Source organism: Lepus europaeus, chromosome 17, assembly GCF_033115175.1.
Source record: "Lepus europaeus isolate LE1 chromosome 17, mLepTim1.pri, whole genome shotgun sequence".
Lineage (NCBI taxonomy): Eukaryota > Metazoa > Chordata > Mammalia > Lagomorpha > Leporidae > Lepus > Lepus europaeus.
Genome location: NC_084843.1, coordinates 27,146,467 through 27,168,065, shown reverse-complemented (window position 1 = coordinate 27,168,065; position 21,599 = coordinate 27,146,467). Strand labels below are relative to the sequence as shown.

The following is a 21,599-nucleotide window of genomic DNA, read 5'->3' as shown; positions in this document are numbered from 1 at the left end:
AGGAGCCAGGTACTTCTTCCTGGTCTCCCATGCTGGTGCAGGGCCCAAGCACTTGGGCCATCCTCCACTGCCTTCCCAGGCCATAGCAGAGAGCTGGCCTGGAAGAGGGGCAACCGGGACAGAATCCGGCACCCCGACTGGGACTAGAACCCGGTGTGCCGGTGCCGCAAGGCGGAGGATTAGCCTGTTAAGCCACGGCCCCGGCCCCATGTCTTATTCACATTGTATTCTGCAAGATGCTTTATGCATTGTAGATGCTTACTAAATAAATATGTTTGGAATTCCTTCTTCCCTTTCTCTGGTAGTCTTACTATTAATACTTTCCTTGAGTCTGTCCAACTTTCCCACATCTGCTTTTTTTTTTTTAAAAGATTTATTTATCTGAAAGACAGAGTTATAGAGAGATAGAGGCAGAGAGAGAGAGAAAGGTTTTCTTTTTTTTTGACAGGCAGAGTGGACAGTGAGAGAGAGAGAAAGGTCTTCCTTTGCCGTTCCAATGGCTGCTGCTGCCGGCGCGCAGCGGCTGGTGCACCGCGCTGATCTGAAGCCAGGAGCCAAGTGCTTCTCCTGGTCTCCCATGAGGGTGCAGGGCCCAAGCACTTGGGCCATCCTCCACTGCACTCCTGGGCCACAGCAGAGAGCTGGCCTGGAGGAGGGGCAACCAGGACAGAATCCGGCACCCCGACTGGGACTAGAACCCAGTGTGCCGGTGCCACAGGCTGAGGATTAGCCTAGTGAGCCGCGGCGCCGGCCAAGAGAGAGAGGTTTTCCACCAGTTGGTTCAATCCCCAGATGGCTGAAATGGCTGGAGCTGTGCTGATCCGAAGCCAGGAGCCAAGAGCTTCTTCTGGGTCTCCCATGTGGGTGCAGGGGCCCAAGGACTTGGGCCGTCTTCTGTTGCTTTCCCCGGCCGTAGCAGAGAACTGAATTGGAAGTAGACCAGCTGGGTCTCGAACTGGCGCCCATATGGGATCCCAGCACTGCAGGCAGCAGCTTTACCCATTATGCCACAGCACCGGCCCCACATGATTTTCTGAAAACCAGGAAGTTGTTTCGAATTTTCTCACCTGAGAAGAGAATTCTCCAAGGCATCAAAGACAATCTTATGATAGTTCACTGGAGAGTACTTTTAGGAGAGCTAGGTAGTTGGATTTATAACATAAAACAGACTTCATCCTATCTTAGCATTATAGCTAGAAAATCTTGTTACTGCCAAGTTAAATCACAATTCTAACCTTATCAAATTCTGATTTAAGCATAGATATGCTCTGAATAATCATATGTTTACCAGACTTCTCTCTTAACTGTTTCTTGCTAGGTTTGCCAGGATGGTAGATAAGAATATTTACATCATTCAAGGGGAGATTAACATTGTGGTTGGGGCCATCAAACGAAATGCCCGATGGAGCACCCATACACCACTGGTAAGTGGGGAGTGGGCAGGTACCCTGGTCACTGACATGTTGTAAAGGATCTGGTGCATAGTTAAAATCGTAATCAGACAGTAGGAATTCAAAGTTGCTTTTGGTATCAAGGACTCTTCTGTTTTGTTCCAACTAGCATCAGCTTTCTAGGCTTTTTTCTCTCTGGAACCCAAAAGTTCATATCATTATTCTTTTATATATATGATTATATAGTATATATTAAAGATTTATTTATTTATTTGAGAGGCAGAGTTACAGAGGGCGAGACAGAGAGAGAGGTCTTCTACCTGTTGGTTCACTCCCCAGTGGCTGCAATGGCTGGGCAAGGCTGAAGCTAGGAGCCAGGAGTCAGGATCTTCCTCTAAGTCTCCTACATAGATGCTTGGGCTCAAGTGCTTGGGCTATCTTCTACTGCTTCCCAAGGTGCATTAGCAGGGAGATGGATTATAAGTGGAGCAGCTGAGACTAAAACTAGCGACCATATGGGATGCCAGCTTAACCTACTATGCCACAGCACTGGCCCCTTCGATATATTTTTTTAAGCATTTTTTTTTTTTTCAGATTTATTTATTTGAAAGACATAGTTACAGAGAGACAGAGAAAGATAGAGAGGTCTTTCATCTGCTGGTTCTCTCCCGAAATAGCTGCAATGGCCGGAGGTGAGCCAGTCTAAAGCCAGGAGCTTCTTTGGGGTCTCCCCTGTGGGTGCAGGAGTCCAAGCACTTGGGCCATCCTCCACTGATTTCCCAGGTGCATTAGCAGGAAGCTGGATCGGAAGTGGAGCAGCCAGGACTCGAACTGGCAGCCATGTGGGATACTAGTGCTGCAGGCCAGGGCTTTAACCTACTGTGCCACAGTGCTGGCTAAGATATTTTTAATATTTATTTATTTGAAAGGCAGAGTTACAGGGAAAGAGAGGGGGAGAGGCAGAGAGAGGTCTTCCATCTGCTGCTTCATTCTCCAGATGGCTGCAGTGGCTATAGCTGGGCTGATCTGCAGCCAGGAGCCAGGAGTTTCCCATGTGGTAGCAGGGGCCCAAGGACTTGGACCATCTTCTACTGCTTTCCCAGGCCACAGCAGAGAGCTAGATTGGAAGTAGAGCAGCGAGGACCCGAACCAGTGCCCTAATGGGATGCTGGCACTGCAGGCAGTGGGTTTACCCGCTATGCCATGGCACTGGCCCCAATAAATAAATCTTTAAATAAAAACTTCTTATGTTCATTTATAAAAATGAATTTGTTTAGAATTGAGTTAGGAATGTTTTTGAAATGAATACATGTGAACATATAATGAGTATGAAGAAGGAGAAGAGACAATAATACATATATAAAGGACATGGCAGACTATGGTAGCTTGAGTATTATGGTGATGATATAAATTAGCACTTCAGAATTCACTGTTTTAGGCAAGCTCAGAGTATCTCTATGAATAAGAGATTAAGGAACAGGAAAATATGCACCATGATCAACTTTTTTTTGGTTGGAAGAAAAATGTACTGGATTTTCTGGTGGGTTTATAGAAAGAGTCCTTGATCTATCCTTTATTTTCTTTTCCCTCTTTTGGCTTAGTAATGACATTTTTTTTTTAACTTATGTGTTCTGTAGGATGAAGAACGGGATCCTTTGCTGCATAGTTTCAGTCATCTCAAGGAGGTTTTAAACAGTATAACAGGTAAGTCTCCACATCTAGGTTAGGATTCCCTATCCTGGTAAAAAATATATCTGTATTTGATTTATGTAGGCATGAGCAAACTTTCTGTAAAGGATCATAGAATAAATCTTTTAGTTTTTTTTTTTTTTTAAAGATTTATTTATTTTTTTGAAAGGCAGAGTTAGAGAGAGAGAAGGAGAGAGAGGAGAGAGAGATCTTTAATCTGGTTCACTCCCTGAATGGCTGCAATGACCAGGACCGGACCAGTCCAAATCCAGGAACTGCTTCCAGGTCTCCTATGTGGGTGCAAGGCCCTAAGGACTTGAGCCATCCTCTGCTGCTTTCCTGGGAGCATTGTCAGGGAGCTGGATTGGAAGTGGAGCAGCCAGGACTCCAACTGGTGCTTGTATGGGATGCTGGCTTAACAGGCTGTGGTTTAGCTTGTTGCCCCACAGCACTAACCCTCATATTTAGGTTTTGTGGGCCCTATACAGCTGTGCAACTACTCAGCTGTGTCTTTGTAGCTCAAAAGCAGCCATAGATAAACCATAAAGGAATGAGTAATATATATTAACAAAAATCTATAAGCCAAATTTGATCATGAGTATAGTTAGCCAGCTTCTGGTTTATTGCTTTGCTTTTTGGTTTTCTTTGTTCTCAGAATCTTTTTTCCTTTTATTTTCTTCTTTTAGTTTCATAATAATTTTATATAATATGGATGTATTTAGAATTTCTGAAGCCACTTTCACATTTATTACCTTATTGAACTTTTATATAGACCTGTGAGGGAGTTATCATGGATATTATCTCCTTTTTATGAAAGAAGTTGAAGCCCCGAGATTTTTGAAGTGATTCAGCTGAAGTTATATTAATCCTAAGAGTGGTGTCAAAAGTAGAATTCAGGTCTTTGATACCCAAATAGTGCTTTTTCCCTATTCTGCATTGCTTCTCTATATACTTTAAGGAGATGTACTCCTGAGGAGCCTTATATTGTATATAAATAGATGGAAGGAAATCTCAATATTTAAGAGTTTTTCAAGGGGGTGTATATAGTTAGAAAGAGGAAGCTTCAGACCTGTGTTCCTTTGTTGACCATTGTTCTTACCGTGTCTAACCCTAGAAGGCTTTTAGCTATTGACTATCTCAGACCATAATTGAATAATATTTAGTATTCTGCAAATTAAACAACCAATAAACAAAAAGTTTCCTCCGTTTGTGAGAAATGTGGGAGATCTGGATAATTTTTTTTTTTTTTTGACAGGCAGAGTTAGACAGTGAGAGAGAGAGACAGAGAGAAAGGTCTTCCTTCTGTTGGTTCACCCCGCAAATGGCTGCCAGTGAAAGATTATTGTTATAAGTGATTGGGAACACACAAAAGTGGCATAGTCATCCTAGAGTACCCTTATGGGCCTTTTGGATTCTGCAGACCTAGTAGAGCTGAAGTAGTGCTGCTGTCCTGACAGCTACATTTCCTACCTGCTGTCCCAGTGCAGACCACATACCTGTTTTCCCTAGCTTAATAGAGCCCAAGATTTTAGCTCAGAGACCATTCTTGTGAGTGATGCAATATAAGACTTGGGGGTCCCTAGACAATTGGAGAGCTAGAAATGAAAAGGTGAGTCTGTTGCCTAATTTTCTGTCTTTGAGGTAGGAATCCAGACAGATTGTTTGCTGCTTGGCACTATTAAGATCAGAACTTATGGTGGAGCCAATTCTGTTAGTGGTCCTATGAACATAACTGAGTATTGCTGCGCTTACCCCTGGAAAAGGGGAAGGTTGTAGTGTTTTTAAGACCAACAGCTTTGGCAGATGTTGAAGTGGAACCCACCAGGGTTACCCCATTTTTCTTGGCTTTTAGCATAATACCTGCCTGAGAAAATGACAGAGTGAATGCAAAATAGAGCATTTCATGGTCTTCAGATTGGTTCTGACCCCCCACAAAGTGCTGGCTCCCAGAAATAGTTCATGGGTCAGCTGCCCCTGTGGTCCTGGACTCTGCAATCCATGACCAATTTTTTGTTTCCTTTACTGAAACAAACAGATTTGTATGATTGGCAGTGTCAGGAGGACTGCTTTCCTGGAAGCCTGTTAATGGTAGGAAGCTGGGAAAGAGTTTTGAACTTGGAGAAACAAGTAATTCTGCCTGGGTTACATGACTGGTTATGGTATACCACTTAGATTAGAGGTAGCAGGAATTCCAAGACTTCCACCCATTTTAACTTATGAAACTGACTTGCACTTGCTCCTTTTTTGGCAGAGGTTTTCTGTACCTGCTGGCTTGAGTGGTATGAACATTGCTGTTGAACATGGGTAGTTCATTGGGCATTGTCAGTAAACTAAAATGATTTAAAAACTTTCTTTTATTATTTATTTGACAGATAGGGTTAGACAGTGAGAGAGAGAGAGAGAGAGAGAAAGGTCTTCCTTCCGTTGGTTCATCCCCGAAATGGCCGCTATGGCCTGAGCTTTGCTGATCTGAAGCCAGGAGCCTCTTCCTGGTCTTCAATGTGGGTACAGGCACCCAAGCACTTGGGCCATCCTCCACTGCCTTCCCAGGCCACAGCAGAGAGCTGGACTGGAAGAGGAGCAACTGGGACAGAATCTGGCGCCCATATGAGATGCCGGCGCTGCAGGTGGAGGATTAGCCAAGTGAGCTACAGCGCCAGCCCCAACTAAAATGATTTTTTTTCCTTATAAATAGTGATAGGATCTTTTTGTATCCATAAATAGTACTTACTATCCAGGAGTATTGTCTGATCATTTTGAAGGAAATAAATTTATTATCTCCACTTAGACTATTACTTAGTTATTGTCACAAATAAGTGTCTTTGGGCCACATTTGCAATCAGTATTTGCCTAAACTGCATGATGACTGCATGCTCATTATTATTTGCAAGGCTGGGGAACCCTTTTTGGATATTTATATCAAAGGGCCATTTGGATATTTATGGCATCATTTGTGGGCTATACAAAATTATCAACTTAAAAATTAGCCTGCTGGGTCTGACTTTATGACTCAGTGGGTTAAACTGCTGCCTGTGATGCTGACATGCCACATGAACAGTGGTTCAAGTCTTGGCAGCTCCACTTCTGATCTGGCTTCCTGCTAATGTATCTGGGAAAGCTCAGTGGAAGATGGCCTGAGTACTTGGGCCCCTGCCACCCACTTGGGAAACTTGGATGGAGTTCCAGGCTCCTCTCTTTAGCCTGGCTCAGCCCCAGATGTTGTGGCCCTTTGGGGAGTGACCCAGCAGATGGAAGATAATCTCTTTCTCTCTCTTTAACTCTGCCTTTCAAATAAATAAATAATAAATATTTTAAACAAATGTAGTCTGCTATAGTTTTCTTTTGAATTTTAAGTCATGCCTGTGATTGCCTTGGCAGGGTTAGACCAGATGATTTTGTGGGTCTTATGTGACCCTTGGACCAGGTGTTCCCCATCTCTGATATAGAGCAACAGAATATTCATGCCAACTCTGAAGAGAGGGTTACACTTGGAAGAAAAAGGATGTCCAAAAACAAAGTTTTGCTATCATTATTTGAAAAAAGTCTTAACTTAATGAGAGAGATTTAATTGCTTCCCTTACTAGGTCATTAAGTCTTCTCAGGAATCCTATTATGAGATTATTCTAACAGAGTTAAAGCAGATGCATGGTTGCCAGGGCTTGAGAGGGGGCATGGGGAATGACTGCTATTGGGTACACAGTTTCTTTTTTGGGTGGTAAAAATGTTCTGGAATTAGATAGTAGTGATGGTTGCACAACTCTGTGAATATACAAGAAACCACTGAGTTGTATACTTTAAGAGGGTAAATTTTATGGCATATGAATTATTTCAACTTTTAAATATAGAGAATAGGTTGTAGGGCCATGGAGGGAAGCTGCTAGCTGTAGTTGCTGCTGTGCTTGGACCCATTGCCCAGCAAAGACAGCAAAATGCTCTGTACAGCCTCTTAGCCCAGTTTGTCCTTTTATGTCTCTCTCATTAACTCAAGGAAGCACATGGCTTTTATATTTAAATTTATTCAAGCTGTAATCTTTGACATTTGAGTTAGCTTTTAGTACAGTTTTGCATTTATAGTAATATATATTATGTATTTTCTCTATCCCCAAAGAATCCGTTTTAATCTTTTCCGGATGCAAATTTCAGGCTGTCTTGTCCCATCTCCCCTTTCTTGCTGTCTTTCCCCTCCCCCCACAGAGTGTGTTTGATCAGGTGTGGCATGAATATCCACTGTCAAGCTGCGCCCTTTATATTAGTCAATATTATCCTTTTCACCCCTCCCTGTCTGTCTGCCCCTTTGGGCTTTCCCAGTTGATTTATAATTTTGGAATTCTCATCGGAGTCTGTAATACAGTTTGTTCATTATTTAACCAAAACCTGTTTAATGAGCAGAGAGAGGCAATGTAAATGTTAGGCATGTTGCAGTGATGTACCTTTGTGCTTCTCAAAGCTGGTGGGTAGTTAACTCTGTGCTGCCTGCAGGGCTGGGGTGTCCTGGCCTTAGGGGCAGGAGGGCCACGGCCTCTGCTGTACATCTGCTCAAGTCCTGCTGTGGGTTTAGATTCCAAAGACACATTTCCAGTTATCCTTCTAGCAGTCCATGGGGCTCTTACATATTGGAGTGGTCCTCAGTCCCACAGTTAGATCCTGTGGTAAGAGCTATGGCATGGGATAGGGCCATGGAAAGGAAAGTGAAATATCAAGATACTGGGTTTTAGTTTTACGTTTCAAAAGAGCAGACAGTTTAGAGGCATACTTCTAGCTAACCTGGTCTGTGGTCTTTGATCTTTCTTTCCACACTAGATAAATCCTTGAAAGCCTTAGTACTCTTCGTCCACTATAGCTTTCTGGAAAGGGCTCTCACCAGTTGTGACTTGTATAGTGTTTGTGGTCTTTTGCCTCCAGAATTAGGCTTGGTCTTTAAATTTGCCTCCAGAATTTGTCCTTGGTCTTTAAACCTAGATTATTACAAAGAGATTCTCTCCAGAAATTTTTTGGTTTAAAGCAGAAAGAGGGGCCAGTGTTGTGATGTACTGGGTAAAGCTGCTACCTGCGACACCAGAATCCCATATGAGTGCCATTTCGAGTCCTGGCTCCTCCACTTCTGATCCAGCTCCCTGGTAGTGCTCCTAGGAAAGCATGGAGGATGTGGGCCCCTGTACCCACGTGGGAAACCCAGAAGAAGTTCCTGGCTCCTGATATTGGTCTGGCCATTTGGGGAGTGAACCAGTGGATGAAGAGTTTTCTCTCTCTATCTTTCCCTTTCTCTCTTTGAAGCTCTGCCTTTCAAGTAAATTTAAAAAATTATTTTATTAAAATAAAATAAAATATTTTTTAATTTATTTGAAAGGCATAGTTACAGAGAGGCAGAGGCAGAGAGAGAGAGAGGGAGAGAGAGAGCGAGCGAGCTTCCATCTGCTAGTTCACTCCCTAAATGGCTGGGGCTGAACCAGACTGAAGCCAGAAGCTAGGAGCTTCTTTCAGGTCTCCCACATGCATGCAAAGGCCCAAGGACTTGACCTATCCTCTGTATTTTCCCAGGGGCATTACCTAGGAGCTGGATTGAAGTAGAGCAACTTGGACTTGAACCAGTGCCCATATGGGATGCCGCCACTGCAAGCAGTGGTTTTACTTGCTACACACAGGACCGACCCCTAAAAGAAATCTTTAAAAAAAAAAAATAGGAAGAGAGGAACAGTCTAAAGGTATCACAGTCATGACTTCAGGGTCAGAGTTTGAAGAAGACTTCTCAGTGGAATGTGTATGTGTATATGTGTGTTAGTATGTGTGTGTGAGTGTGTGTGTGTGTGTGTATTTGTATAGGGGGTGGTGAGTTTGCCTTTTTAAAAAGTTTTAAATTAATTTGAGAGGGAGAGTTACAGACAGAGACAGCGAGAAAGCCATTCCATCTGCTGGTTCACTCACCAAATAGTTGTAATGGCTGGTGCTGGGCCTATCCGAAGCCAGGAGCCAGAAGCTTCTTCTGGGTCTCCCACATGGGAGCAACTTGGGAGGACTTGGGCAATCTCCCACTGCTTTTCCCAGGCCATTAGCAGAGAGCTGGATTAGAAGTAGAGCAGTTGGGATTTGATCTGGCGCCAATATGGGATTCTGGTGCCACAGGCAGAGGCTTAACCTGTTATGCCACAGCACTGGCCCCAAGATTATTATTATTAATTATTTATATATTTGAAAAAGTTAACATAGAGGGAGAGACAGAGAGAGAGAGTTTCTATCCACTGGTTCACTCTCCAGTGGCCACAACAGCTGGAGCTGGGCCAGGCTGAAGCCAGGAGCTTCTTCTGGGACTCCTATGTGGGTAGCAGGGCCCAAGTATTTGGGCCATCTTCCACTGCTTTTCCCAAGTGATAAGCAAGGAGCTGGATTAGAAGTGGAGCGCTGGGTCACCAACCACTGCCCATATGTGATGCCAGTGTTGCAGGATTTACCTGCTAGTCCACAATGTTGCCAGTTCCTCCTCCTCAGTTGTTTTGGTGCAGATTTATTTAAAAGGCATAGTGACAGGAGACAGAGAGTGACAGGGAGAAAGCCATCTTCCAGTTGGTTCACTTTCCAAGTGGCTGCAATGGCTGGACTGGACCAGGAGCCTGGAATTCCATCTTGATCTCCCACGTGGGTGGCAGGTGCCCAAGTACTTGGCCCATCTTGCATTGCCTTTTCAGGCACATTAGCAGGGAGCTGGATTGGAAGCAGAAAGGTTGGGACTTGAACCAGCTCTCTGATATTATGGGAGCTAGTGTTACAGGCAGTGGCTTAAGCTGCTGCAACACAACACTGGCCCTCATGCGGTCCCTATTAAGCGAGAACAACTTGCTGCTTTTTTTTTTTTAATTAATTAATTAATTATTTTTTTGACAGGCAGAGTGGACCGAGAGAGAGAGAGAGAGAGAGAGAGAAAGGTCTTCCTTTGCCATTGGTTCACCCTCCAATGGCCGCCATGGCCGCTGTGCTGCAGCTGGCACACCGCGCTGATCTGATGGCAGGAGCCAGGTGCTTCTCCTGGTCTCCCATGGGGTGCAGGGCCCAAGTACTTGGGCTATCCTCTACTGCACTCCCTGGCCACAGCAGAGAGCTGACCTGGAAGAGGGGCAACCGGGACAGAATCCGGCACCCCGACCGGGACTAGAACCCGGTGTGCTGGCGCCGCTAGGCGGAGGATTAGCCTATTGAGCTGCGGCGCCGGCTTGCTGCTATCTTTTAAAACATGTTTATTTATTTACTTTTAGAGTCGGGGAGAGAAAGAGAGAGAATGAGATCCTATCCATTGGTTCACTCCTTTGGTGCCTGCTATCATGGGCCCAAAGTTGGGAACTGGGAATGAATCCCACATGGGTGGCAGGAACTCATTCTTAAGCTATCACCACTAGGATCTGCATTAGCAGGAAGCAGGAAGCAGGTGCTGGAGCAGGATTTCTTTTCTTTTCTTTCTTTCTTTCTTTCTTTCTTTCTTTCTCTCTCTCTCTCTCTCTCTCTCTCTCTCTCTCTCTCTCTCTCTTTAAGATCTTTTGTTTATTTGAAAGTTAGAGTTACACAGAGAGAGGAGAGGCAGAGAGAAAGATGTCTTCTATCCCCTGGTTCACTCCCCAACTGGCCACAATGGCTGAATCTGTGCTGATCTGAAGCCAGGAGCCAGGAGCTTCTTCTGGGTCTCCCATGTGGATGCAAGGGCCCAAGGACTTGGGCCATCCTTCATTACCTACCCAGGCCATAGCAGGCAGCTGGATCGGAAATGGAGCAACCGGGACTCAAACTGGTGCCCATATGGGATACTGGCACTGCAGGTGATGGCTTCACCTGCTACACCACAGCGCTAGTCCCTGGAGCAGGGTTTCAAACCCAGGAACTCTGATGTGGGACTTTGGCGTCCTAACTGGCATCTTAACTGCTAGGTGAAATGGCCACCCCTGCTGACATCTTTTCTTATTCTTGCTTTTCCTTTGCATAACAAATAAACCAAAGACATGAATAAAAATGATACCTTATCTGTTTGCTTATTTGACTTTTTCATATAAAGTTGTTATGGCCAGAATTTAGACAGGCCCAAAGACATTGGTGGATTGCAAAGAGTAATTCTGACAGATAGGGTATCTTTTTTTTCTTTTTAAAAAAGATTAACTATCTTAGCTCCTCTAATAATGACTCTGTCCTTTGTTCTAGGCCCTGTCTAGTGCACTTGGGCCTATTCCTTTGTAATCATAACCTCTACTCTACCACCAATGGCTCTACTCCCAACCTGTGTGTACTGATGGTCCTCTTCCCCACTTCATGCTGTATAATTGTTCAAACCTGGTAAATGCCACTCTTAGGATCATTGGTTACTCTCCTCACTCTGTCTTTTATGACCTTGTCTAAATATGATCAGAGTCGGCAAACTTGGAAGGCTTCCATAGCCTTGGCAACTCATGACGACAGCCTAGGATGGTTACTGGCGCCATAAACTAGAGTGTCAATTTGTTGGGTCAACAACAGGAGCCACTGTGCACTTGCTCCTCATGTGGGATCTCTGTCCTTAATGTGCTGTACATTTTGATTTAATGCTATAACTAGTACTCAAACAGTATGTTTCACTTTGTGTTTCTATGTGGGTTGAAACTGTTGAAATCTTTATACTAAATTGATCTTCTGTATATAAAGAGAATTGAAAATGAATCTTGATGCAAATGGAAGGGGACAGGGAGCGGGAGAGGGGAGGATTGCGGGTGGGAGGGAAGCTATCGGAGGGAGAAGCCATTGTAATCCATGAGCTGTACACTGGAAATTTATATTCATTAAATAAAAGTTAAAAAAAAAGATTAATTAATTTGTAAAATGGAATGACAGAGTGGGGGAGTGGGGAATGAGGGAAAAAGAGAGAGAGAGAGAAAGAGAGATCTTCTGCCGTTTGGTTCATTCTCCACATGCTTACAAAAGCTGGGGCCAGACCAGGCAGCCAGACTCCATCTGGGTCTCCCACCACTAGGACGGGACCCAAGTACTTGGGCCATCATCTGCTGCTTCCCTAGGCACATTGGCTAGATCAGAAGTGGAGTAGCCAGGAATTGAACCAGCACTCTAACCTGGGATGCAGACATTCTAAGTGGCAACTTAACCTGCTGCACCACAATGCCCACCAGAATAGGTTATTTCTTTACTGAGCTTACTGGGATAGCAAGATAAGGTGTGCTTGAGTTTAAGAGGGAGAAGCAGGTGCCAGGAAAAAGTGGATATGTCAGGAGTTTATTTAAATATAATTTATCCTGGACAAACACACCTGTAGAGTACTATCTCAAGCTGTGCGAATTCAGAATCTGAGTTAGGAGATTTGAATTCATCTAACTTCCAGAGATTTGCAGAGAACATTTAAACAGAGTCTGGAGGCCAACCTGGGAGAAAGTGTGACTTAACACTTGTCTGGCCTAGGCTTCTTAGAAATAATTGCCTAGGTAGAGATGAAATTGTTCAATAGTACCTCATGTCTTAAGTATAATCTGTTTTATTTGGAAGGTGGAAAGGTATAGAAAAAAGAGATTTTAGTAATCACTGTCAGAAAAAAAGATTAAGAGTACAATATATGAAAGTCATCATCTTTCATATTGATTGAGTACATACTATAATTTTTTTACAGGGGTCCATAGTTTGCAGAGTGGTAGAATAAGTAATACACCATTAATCAGCATGAGGAGGTTGAATGAGCCATTAACTTTGTCTCACTTGGAATTGAGCTTGTGAATTGTTTTAAGTCCTAAGTGGAGACTGAAAGAACCAGATATAAAATTTGGCAGACAAATTTATGTAAATGGCTGAGTATTGAAGGGTAGGCATTTGGTTTAGTGGTTAAGACACTGCTTTGGATGCCTGCTTCCCAGATTGGAGTGTCTGGATTAAGGTTCCAGCTCTGCTCCCAATTCTAGCTTCTTGCTCATGCACACTCTGGGAGGTGGCAGGCAATGATGGCTCAGGTTCTTGGGTCCCTGCTCCTGATATGGGAGACCTGGATTTAGTTCCAGTTTCCTGGCTTTAGCGTGGCTCAGCCCCAGCTATTGCAGTAATTTGGGAAGTGAACCAACAGATGGGAGATCTCTGTGTTTCAAATAAATTAAATAAATAAAAATTTTTCAAAAAATGATTGAATATGGAGGAGGCAAGGTTTGATAAATTTATGTAAGTATCTGTTTCCTGCACTTTGTTTTGCTTTCTTGGTAATAAAAAAATAAGACTACGCTGGTTTTGAAATTCTTGAGCAAAATGTTAGAAGGTAGCTTGAATTAGAGTCAAACTGATTTTGGTACCTTAGAATGTTGGCAATTTGGCAATTTGAAGGGGTCCAGACTTGTGGGCATTTTAACACATTTAGAGAAAATAAAGGTACCACATTCCTGTTTTCTTCAGAGTATTATCAATGAAAGGGTTCTTTTTTTTTTTTTTTTGGACAGGCAGTTAGTGAGAGAGAGAGAGAGAAAGGTCTTCCTTTCTGTTGGTTCACCCCCCAGATAGCTGCTACGGCTGGCGCGCTGCTCTGATCTGAAGCCTGAAGCCAGGTCTCCCATGTGGGTGCAGGGCCCAAGCACTTGGGCCATCCTCCACTACCTTCCTGGGCCACAGCAGAGAGCTAGACTGGAAGAGGAGCAACCAGGACAGAATCTGGCACCCCAACCGGGACTAGAACCCGGGGTATCGGCGCCGCAGGCCTAGGATTAGCCAAGTGAGCCGCGGCGCTGGCCAATGAAAGGGTTCTTTTTTTTTTTTTTTTTTTTTTGACAGGCAGAGTGGACAGTGAGAGAGAGAGACAGAGAGAAAGGTCTTCCTTTGCCGTTGGTTCACCCTCCAATGGCCGCTGCAGCCGGTGCACTGCACTTATCCGAAGGCAGGAGCCAGGTGCTTCTCCTGGTCTCCCATGGGGTGCAGGGCCCAAGCACTTGGGCCATCCTCCACTGCATTCCCAGGCCACAGCAGAGAGCTGGCCTGGAAGAGGGGCAACCGGGACAGAATCCGGCGCCCCGACCGGGACTAGAACCCGGTGTGCCGGCGCCACAGGCGGAGGATTAGCCTGAGCCGTGGCGCTGGCTAAAAGGGTTCTAATAGGCCCATAATTTGATGACTTTACTTTGCCATTTCTTTTTATTGAGGCCTTTGCTAAATGATCTCCAAACTCTCTTCATTTGACAATTTGTAACCAAGAAGTTCTTTTTTTTTTTAAGATTTATTTATTTATTTGAAAGGCAGTGTTACACAGAGAAAGAGAGGGAGAGACAGAGAGAAGAGATCTTTGATTCACTGATTTCACTCCCCAAATGGCCGCAAAAGCTAGAGCTGGGCCGATCTGAAGCTAGGGGCCAGGAGCTTCTTCCAGGTCTCCCCTGTGGGTGCAGGGGTCCAAGCACTTGGGCCATCTTCTATTGCTTTTCCAGATGCATTAGCAGGGAGCTAGATCAGAAATGGGGCAGCTGGGACTTGAACCAGCACCCATGTTGGATGCCGGCCCCGTAAGAGGCAGCTTAAGTTGCTCATCGCAGTGCTGCCCCAAGTTCTTGCAAACATTTGTTTGCACTTGAGGTTAGAAACTGAAGACTCTGGGGCCGGTGCTATGGCACAGTGGGTAAAGCCACTGCCTGCAGTGCCGGCATCCCATATGGGTGCTGGTTCGAGTCCCACCCGGCTGTTCCACTTCTTTTTTTTTTTTTTTTTTTTAAGATTTATTTACTTATTTGAAAGTCAGAGTTACACAGAGAGAGGAGAGGCAGAGAGAGAGAGAGAGAGAGAGAGAGAGAGGGGTCTTCCATCTGATGGTTTACCCCTCAATTGGCCACAACCGCCGGAGTTGTGTCAGTCCGAAGCCAGGAGCCTCCTCCAGGTCTCCCACATGGGTGCAGGAGCCCAAGGACTTGAGCCATCTTCTACTGCTTTCCCAGGTCACAAAAGAGCTGGATTGGAAGTGGAGCAGCTGGGTCTCTAACCAGGGCCCATATGGGATGCTGGCGCTCCAGGCCAGGGCGTTAACCCACTGCACCACAGCTCCGGCCCCTGTTCCACTTCTGATCCAGCTCTCTACTATGGCCTGGGAAAGCAGTAGAAAATGGCCCAAGTCCTTGGGCCCCTGCCCCCACGTGGGAGACCCGGAAGAAGCTCCTGGCTCCTGGCTTCAGATTGACACAGCTCCGGCCAATGTGGCCAACTGGGGAGTGAACCAGCGAATGGAAGGCCTCTCTCTGCTTCTCCTTCTTTCTGTGTAACTCTGACTTCCAAATAAATTAAATAAATAAATAAATCTTTAAAAAAACCCTGAAAACTCTATTAAAGTGGCTCTGCATATTCTGGCTCCTCATTGGTCCAGATCTTCCTTTTTATTTCTGTAGTACCCAGACACACTTACCCATCAGATCTAGTCTGCGGGCTGATGGGAGAACACATATTCCACTACTGTATTTGAAAAGAGGTATGAAAAAAGAGGAAAGGGCATTCTTAATAGCTTAACTTTGAAAAACAGAGGCAAAAGAACATTGTTTCTTCCAGCAGTGATTAGGGAACAGGAACAGCATGGTTTGTGGTGTCAGTGTTGCTAGTATTGCTCTCATTGTCTTTGTCATGGTTGGCATAGATATCTCTTAGCTTGAAACTTCTCTCTGGGTAGATGTCCAAGTTGTCATGATAGCAGTCAGATGAGTGAAAAGAGAGAAAGCCAGCTGCTGTTTTGTTTTTAACAAGAATTTAGGCAGAGTCCCTTTCTTCTTTTCCACCCACTCAAACTCAGGACAAATGCCAAAAAGATTTCAGAAGTCAAATGCTTTGGGGCCAGCGCCGTAGTGTAGCTGGTAAAGCTGCTGCCTGCAGTGCTGGGATCCCATAAGGGAGCCAGTTTATGTCCTTGCTGCTCCTCTTCCAATCCAGCTCTCTGCTGTGGCCTGGGAAAGTAGTAGATGATGACCTAAGTCCTTGGGCCCCTGCACCTGCATGGGAGACCTGGAAGAAGCTCCTGGCTTCAGTCTGACCCAGCTCTGGCCACTGTGGCCATTTGGGGAGTGAACCAGTAGATGGATGATCTCTTTCTACCTCTCTGTCTGTAACTTTGACTCTCAGATAAATAAATAAAAAAAAAAACTTGTCTATTTCATCTAAAAAAGAAAAAGATGGCAGAAGGAGGGAGTGACTACCTTAGGTTCCCAGTTTTGCTTCAGGAAAACTAGCAGATAGGATGTTCCTTACCAGTTTTGGGGCCTTTGTTTCCTTTGTTCTTTGGAGATCTAAAGGACTTAGATGGACAAGCACTCTTGGCTGCCTGTTGGCTGGCTTCTCATTGCATGTTTCTTCAGTAACACCAGCCTTCTGTTACCATTGTAGGTCAAGTTGTGAAGGGCTGCCACATGTGCAGAGATCATAACTGACCTTTCCTTGTTCCACGCTTATTGAGCAATTACTTGCCCGTTTGTGGTACTCATATTATTGCCTTGAGCTTCTGGCGCAGTGTGAAGTGGGAGCATCCAGGAAGTGGCCTGATAGACTGTACATCAGAGAGCAATAAATTGGCATTTGATTTGGTGGAAAGGCAGGCCAGATGTAGTGTGGGAGCAAGAGTTTTTCTGCAGTCAGCCATGCAGCCTGCTTCCAGGTGTCCTGGAAAGCAACTTGGGAACTGGAGGCTAAGGGTAGTTGGGGACACTAATTGGGAAGGAAAATGATCAAAAGGACTTCATTCTTATCTGGGATTGGCCTTAAATTGGGAAAAATCCACCAAAAGTAGAGGGACAAATGTGATTCCCTGGTGCTGGTTGGAACTTTTCCACGGATTATTTTTCATTTTCCAGTAAAGTTAGTTATTAGTTGCAGGAAAAATATAAAACTTGGGAAACTTAACAAGGATTTGTGGAATAAGAAAGCTTCATCCACTGCCTGTGGGGCTGGTATTAGGGTACAACGGGTTAAGCTGCTGCTTGTGGCACTGATCCAATACCTGAGCACCAGTTTGAGTCCTGACTGCTCCAGTTCTGATCTAGCTCCCCACTAATACTGCTGGTAAAGCAGCAGAATGGCTCAGATACTTGGGCCCCTGCCACCCACATGAAAGACCTGGGTAGAATTCTGGGGTCCTGGATTTGGCCCAGCCCAGCCCCAGCCCTTACAGCCATTTGTTGGAAGATCTCTTTTTTTCCCTCTGTGTCACTGTACCTTTCAAATCAATAAAATAAATCTTTAAAGAAAAAGAAAAAAAAGAGAAGAAAGCAAGCCTCATTCCACATGAGGTTTTTTGTTTATCAAGGTTCATCTTCTCTTTGGACAAATAACAGGTTTAAGAAGACTGGCACTACATTGATTGAATGAACTGACAGCTGAATTGGTATTATGATTGCGCTACTATAGGTTACAGTGGTAGTTCTCATTCAGATTGCTTTCCATTATGAATTGTGATGTCATTTTTAATCGGTTGTGTGGCATTCCTCCTCTCCTTTTTTTTTTTTTTTTTTTTTGGAAAATGTTCAAACATACCAAAAATTGAATGAATACCATAGTGAGCACCCACATCATACTCTTAGGGCCAAAAGTATTAATATGTAGCTATGCTTGCTTTATCTATGTATTTGTGTATGTTATTTTTTTCTATGAGCCACTTGGAAATAAGTTGCAGACATGTTGACTTTTCACTCTGAAATATTAAGCATGCATCATAAATAAGGATCTTCTCCCACATAATTATAGTACCATTGTCACACCTATGAAACAATAATTTTCCAATATTAGTTAATATCCAATTTGTATTTAAAATTTCCCATTTGGGGTCTGGTATTGTGGCATATTGAGTAAAGATACTGCCTGCAGTACCAGGACCCCATATAGGCACCAGTTCATGTCCTAGCAGCTCCACTTCCAATCCAGCTCCCTGCTGATGGTCTGGGAAAAGCAGCAGAGGATGGCCCAAGTATTTGGGCCCCTGCCATCTACATGTGAGACCCTGAAGAAGCTCCAAGCTTGTGGTTTCTGGCTTCTGGCTTTGGCCTGGCTCCGCCCCAGCCATTGCAGCCAAATGTGGAGTCAATCAGTGGATTGAAGATCTCTCTCTCCCCTTCTCTCTTTCAAATAAGTAAGTAAATCTTTACAAATAAATAAATAAAAAAAAATTTTCTCATTTGTTCCCAGAGTTGGGATTACAAACCAAAATCTAAGCAGAATTTCCTATCATTAGGAGGTAGTTGCATGTCTTTTTTATTTTGTTAATTACTCGAAAGTTTAATGAACTGCCATGCATGTCTTTAAACTATCAATTTTCTTCACTTTTTTCCTCTGACATTGTCTATTTGAAGAGATCAGGCTGTTTATTTATTAAATGATATTTGAAAGAGAGAGATCTTCCATCTACTTTTTTTTTAGAAAGCTTTTATTTAATAAACATAAATTTCATAGGTACAACTTTTGGAATATAGAAGTTCTTCCCCCCCCCCCCCCCCCACATCTACTTATTACCTTTGAATCTGTGTAGCAGCTAGGGTTGGGCCAGCCTGAAGACAGGAGTCCAGAACTCAAATCTGGATCTCCCAGCTGGATAGCAGAGATTCATGTACTTGAGCTATCACCTGCTATCTTCCACAGTGCACATTAGTGGAAAGCTAGACTTGAAACCAGAGCTGCATCTTGAAGAGGCATGCTGATATGGGATGTTGGACCAAGTGCTTGTACCCCTTTTATCTTTAGAATGTTCTGCATTTTGGATTTGTGTCCTATGGTGTCTTTTTTTAAAGATTTATTTATTTGAGAGGTAGAGTTACAGACAGAGGGAGAGACAGAAAGATCTTCCATTTGCTGGTTCATTCCCCAGACCACTGCAAAATAGCCAGAGCCAGGCCAATCTGGAGCCAGGAGCTTCTTCTGGGTCTCCCACATGTGTGCAGGGGCCCAAGCACTTGGGCCATCTTCTACTGCTTTCCCAGGCCATAGCAGAGAGCTGGATTGGAAGGGGAGCAGTCAGGATACGAACTGACGCCCATATGGGATGCTGGCACTGCAGGTGGAGGGTTAGCCTACTGTGCCACAGCGCTGGCCTCCTGATTTTCTAATTGTATCATTATTTCTACATTTGTTAGCTGGCATTCTATTTTTTTTTTTTAAGATTTATTTATTTTATTGGCAGAGCTACAGAGAAAGAGGCAGAGAGAGAGGTTCATTCCCCAGATGGCCACAATGGCTGGAGCTGAGCCAATCCAAAGCCAGTAACCTGGAGCTTCTTCTGGTTCTCCCACATGGGTGCAAGGGTTCAAGGACTTGGGCCATCTTCTACTGCTTTCCCAGGCCACAGAAGAGAGCTGGATTGAAGGTGGAGCACCCAAGACACCAACTGGTGTCCATATGGGGTGTGGGCACTACAGGCGGGCGGATTTATCTGCTACACTACAGTGCTGGCTCTGGCATTCTTTTTTTTTTTTTTAAAGATTTACTTATTTATTTGAAAGTCAGAGTTACATAAAGCAAGAAAGAGAGGCAGAGAGAGAGGTCCTCCGTCTGCTGTTTCACTCCTCAATTAGCTGCAATGGCTGGAGCTGTGCTGTTCCTAAGCCAGGAGCCAAGAGCCAGGAGCTTTCTCCGGGTCTTTCCATGTGGGATACAGGGGCCCAAGGACTTGGGCCATCTTCTGCTGCTTTCCCAGGCCACCGCAGAAGCTGGATCAGAAGTGGAGCAGCTGGGTCTCGAACCAGTGCCCATATGGGATGCTGGCACTGCAGGCGGAGGCTTCACCTGCTATGCCACAGCACTGCCCCCCTTTGACATTTGGGAACCAGTAGGGTTCATCCCTATCAATTTTGGTTCCAGAAAAACAGTTCTATTTAGATGATTGTTTCTGGAAGAATCACCTTTTGTCAGCCAGATATTAATTTGAGCCCATTACCATCCTGGAGAGTGTTAGAATAAGTATTTTTCCCCAAGGAAGTAGGATTGTGAATGTAATTGTGAATGATGTGTCACTTTGCACCTTATGCCTTTTGTATGGTGTTAAACTAGTTGTTTAGACATGTCTTATTAGACATGCCATCCTTTTGAGTTCTTTTAATGAGTGGAGGAGGGAATCATTTGTACTGAAAGACTCTGAAAGAGCATGTTCTCCTCTAGGAGCTTTTCTGTTAGCAAAAGTTCATTTATTTGATCAGTCAATAACTATGTCTTGAGCACTAACTATGTAGCAGAAACTAAGCTACTAGGGACCTACTTTTCAAGGAAACTGACATGGTTCCTGTTTTTATAAAATTTATGGTCAAGGGGCCGGCACCATGGCTCACTTGGTTAATCCTCCGCCTGCAACGCCAGCATCCCATATGGGCGCCGGTTTCTAGTCCCAGTTGCTCCTCTTCCAGTCTAGCTCTCTGCTGTGGCCCAGGAGGGCAGTGGAGGATAGCCCAGGTCCTTGGGCCCCTGCACCTGCATGGGAGACCGGGATGAAGCGCCTGGCTCCTGGCTTCAGATTGGCATAGCTCCGACCGTGGTGGCCATTTAGGGGGTGAACCAATGGAGGGAAGACCTTTCTCTCTGTCTCTCTCTCTCTGTCTAACTCTATCTGTCAAATAAAAAAAAAAATTTATGGTCTAAATAAAAAAAAATAACCCGTCCCCCCACCCAAAAAAAATTTGTGGTCTAGTGGGCTAGTGATTTGAGAAACTCTGAAATTTGAGTGGACAACTGGGCACTGATTTGAAGTCTACCAAACTTTTGCTTTGTGACCTTGGGAAATTGTTGTATGCCATGGTTTACTGAAAGAGGTTCTAGGGTGGTCAAAGGAGTAGCAGTGGTGTTGTGTGCATCCTCTGTTCCAATTCACTCTGTGTCCTAACCCTGACTGCCCGGCAGTGACCATGGAAATATTTGCTTGGCAGCTTCATTAGCTGCTCTAGGGCTTTGGGTGTCTTAGGGTTGATTAGTTAATTTATATTGGCTTTTTCCCTTAGGCTTTTTTAATTTGAAAGGGCAGAATTACAGGGGGAGGAAGAGAGACAGAAATCTTTCCATTGCTGGTTCACTCCCCAAATGGCTGCAATGGCCAGGGCTGGGCCAGGCTGGAGCAAGGAGTCAGGAGCTTCTTCTGGGTTTCCCATGTGGGTTCAGGAGCCCAAGTACTTGGGCAATCTTTCACTGCTTCCCCAGACGCATTAGCAGGGAGCTGGGTTGGAAGTAGAGCACCCTTATGGGAAGCTGGCATCACAGGAAGAGGCTTAACCTGCTATGCCACAATGCAGGCCCCTGTATTGGCTTTTTTTTTTTTTTTTTTTTTTTTTGACAGGCAGAGTGGACAGTGTGAGAGAGAGACAGAGAGAAAGGTCTTCCTTTTACAGTTGGTTCAGCCTCCAATGGCTGCTGCGGCTGGCGCGCGCTGATCCAAAGCCAGGAGCCAGGTGCTTCCCCTGGTCTCCCATGTGGGTGCAGGACCCAGGGACTTGGGCCATCCTCCACTGTACTCCTGGGCGACAGCAGAGAGCTGGCCTGGAAGAGGGGCAACCGGGACTAGAACCCGGTGTGCCGGCACCGCAAGGGGGAGGATTAGCCTATTGAGGC

The 21,599-nt window shown here is 44.7% G+C and overlaps 1 protein-coding gene across 3 annotated transcripts in view; it reads left to right on the top strand.

Annotated features, from left to right (window-relative positions):
* Positions 1 to 21,599, top strand: part of GBF1 (golgi brefeldin A resistant guanine nucleotide exchange factor 1) — a 152,875-nt gene that overhangs the window by 13,874 nt on the left and 117,402 nt on the right. For all 3 annotated transcript variants that reach the window (XM_062213932.1, XM_062213931.1, XM_062213930.1), the window contains exons 2-3: positions 1,319 to 1,424; positions 3,029 to 3,095. In XM_062213932.1, coding sequence (XP_062069916.1) covers positions 1,329 to 1,424; positions 3,029 to 3,095 — 163 coding nt within the window. In that variant the 5' untranslated portion in view covers positions 1,319 to 1,328. The remainder of the gene's footprint in view (positions 1 to 1,318; positions 1,425 to 3,028; positions 3,096 to 21,599) is intronic.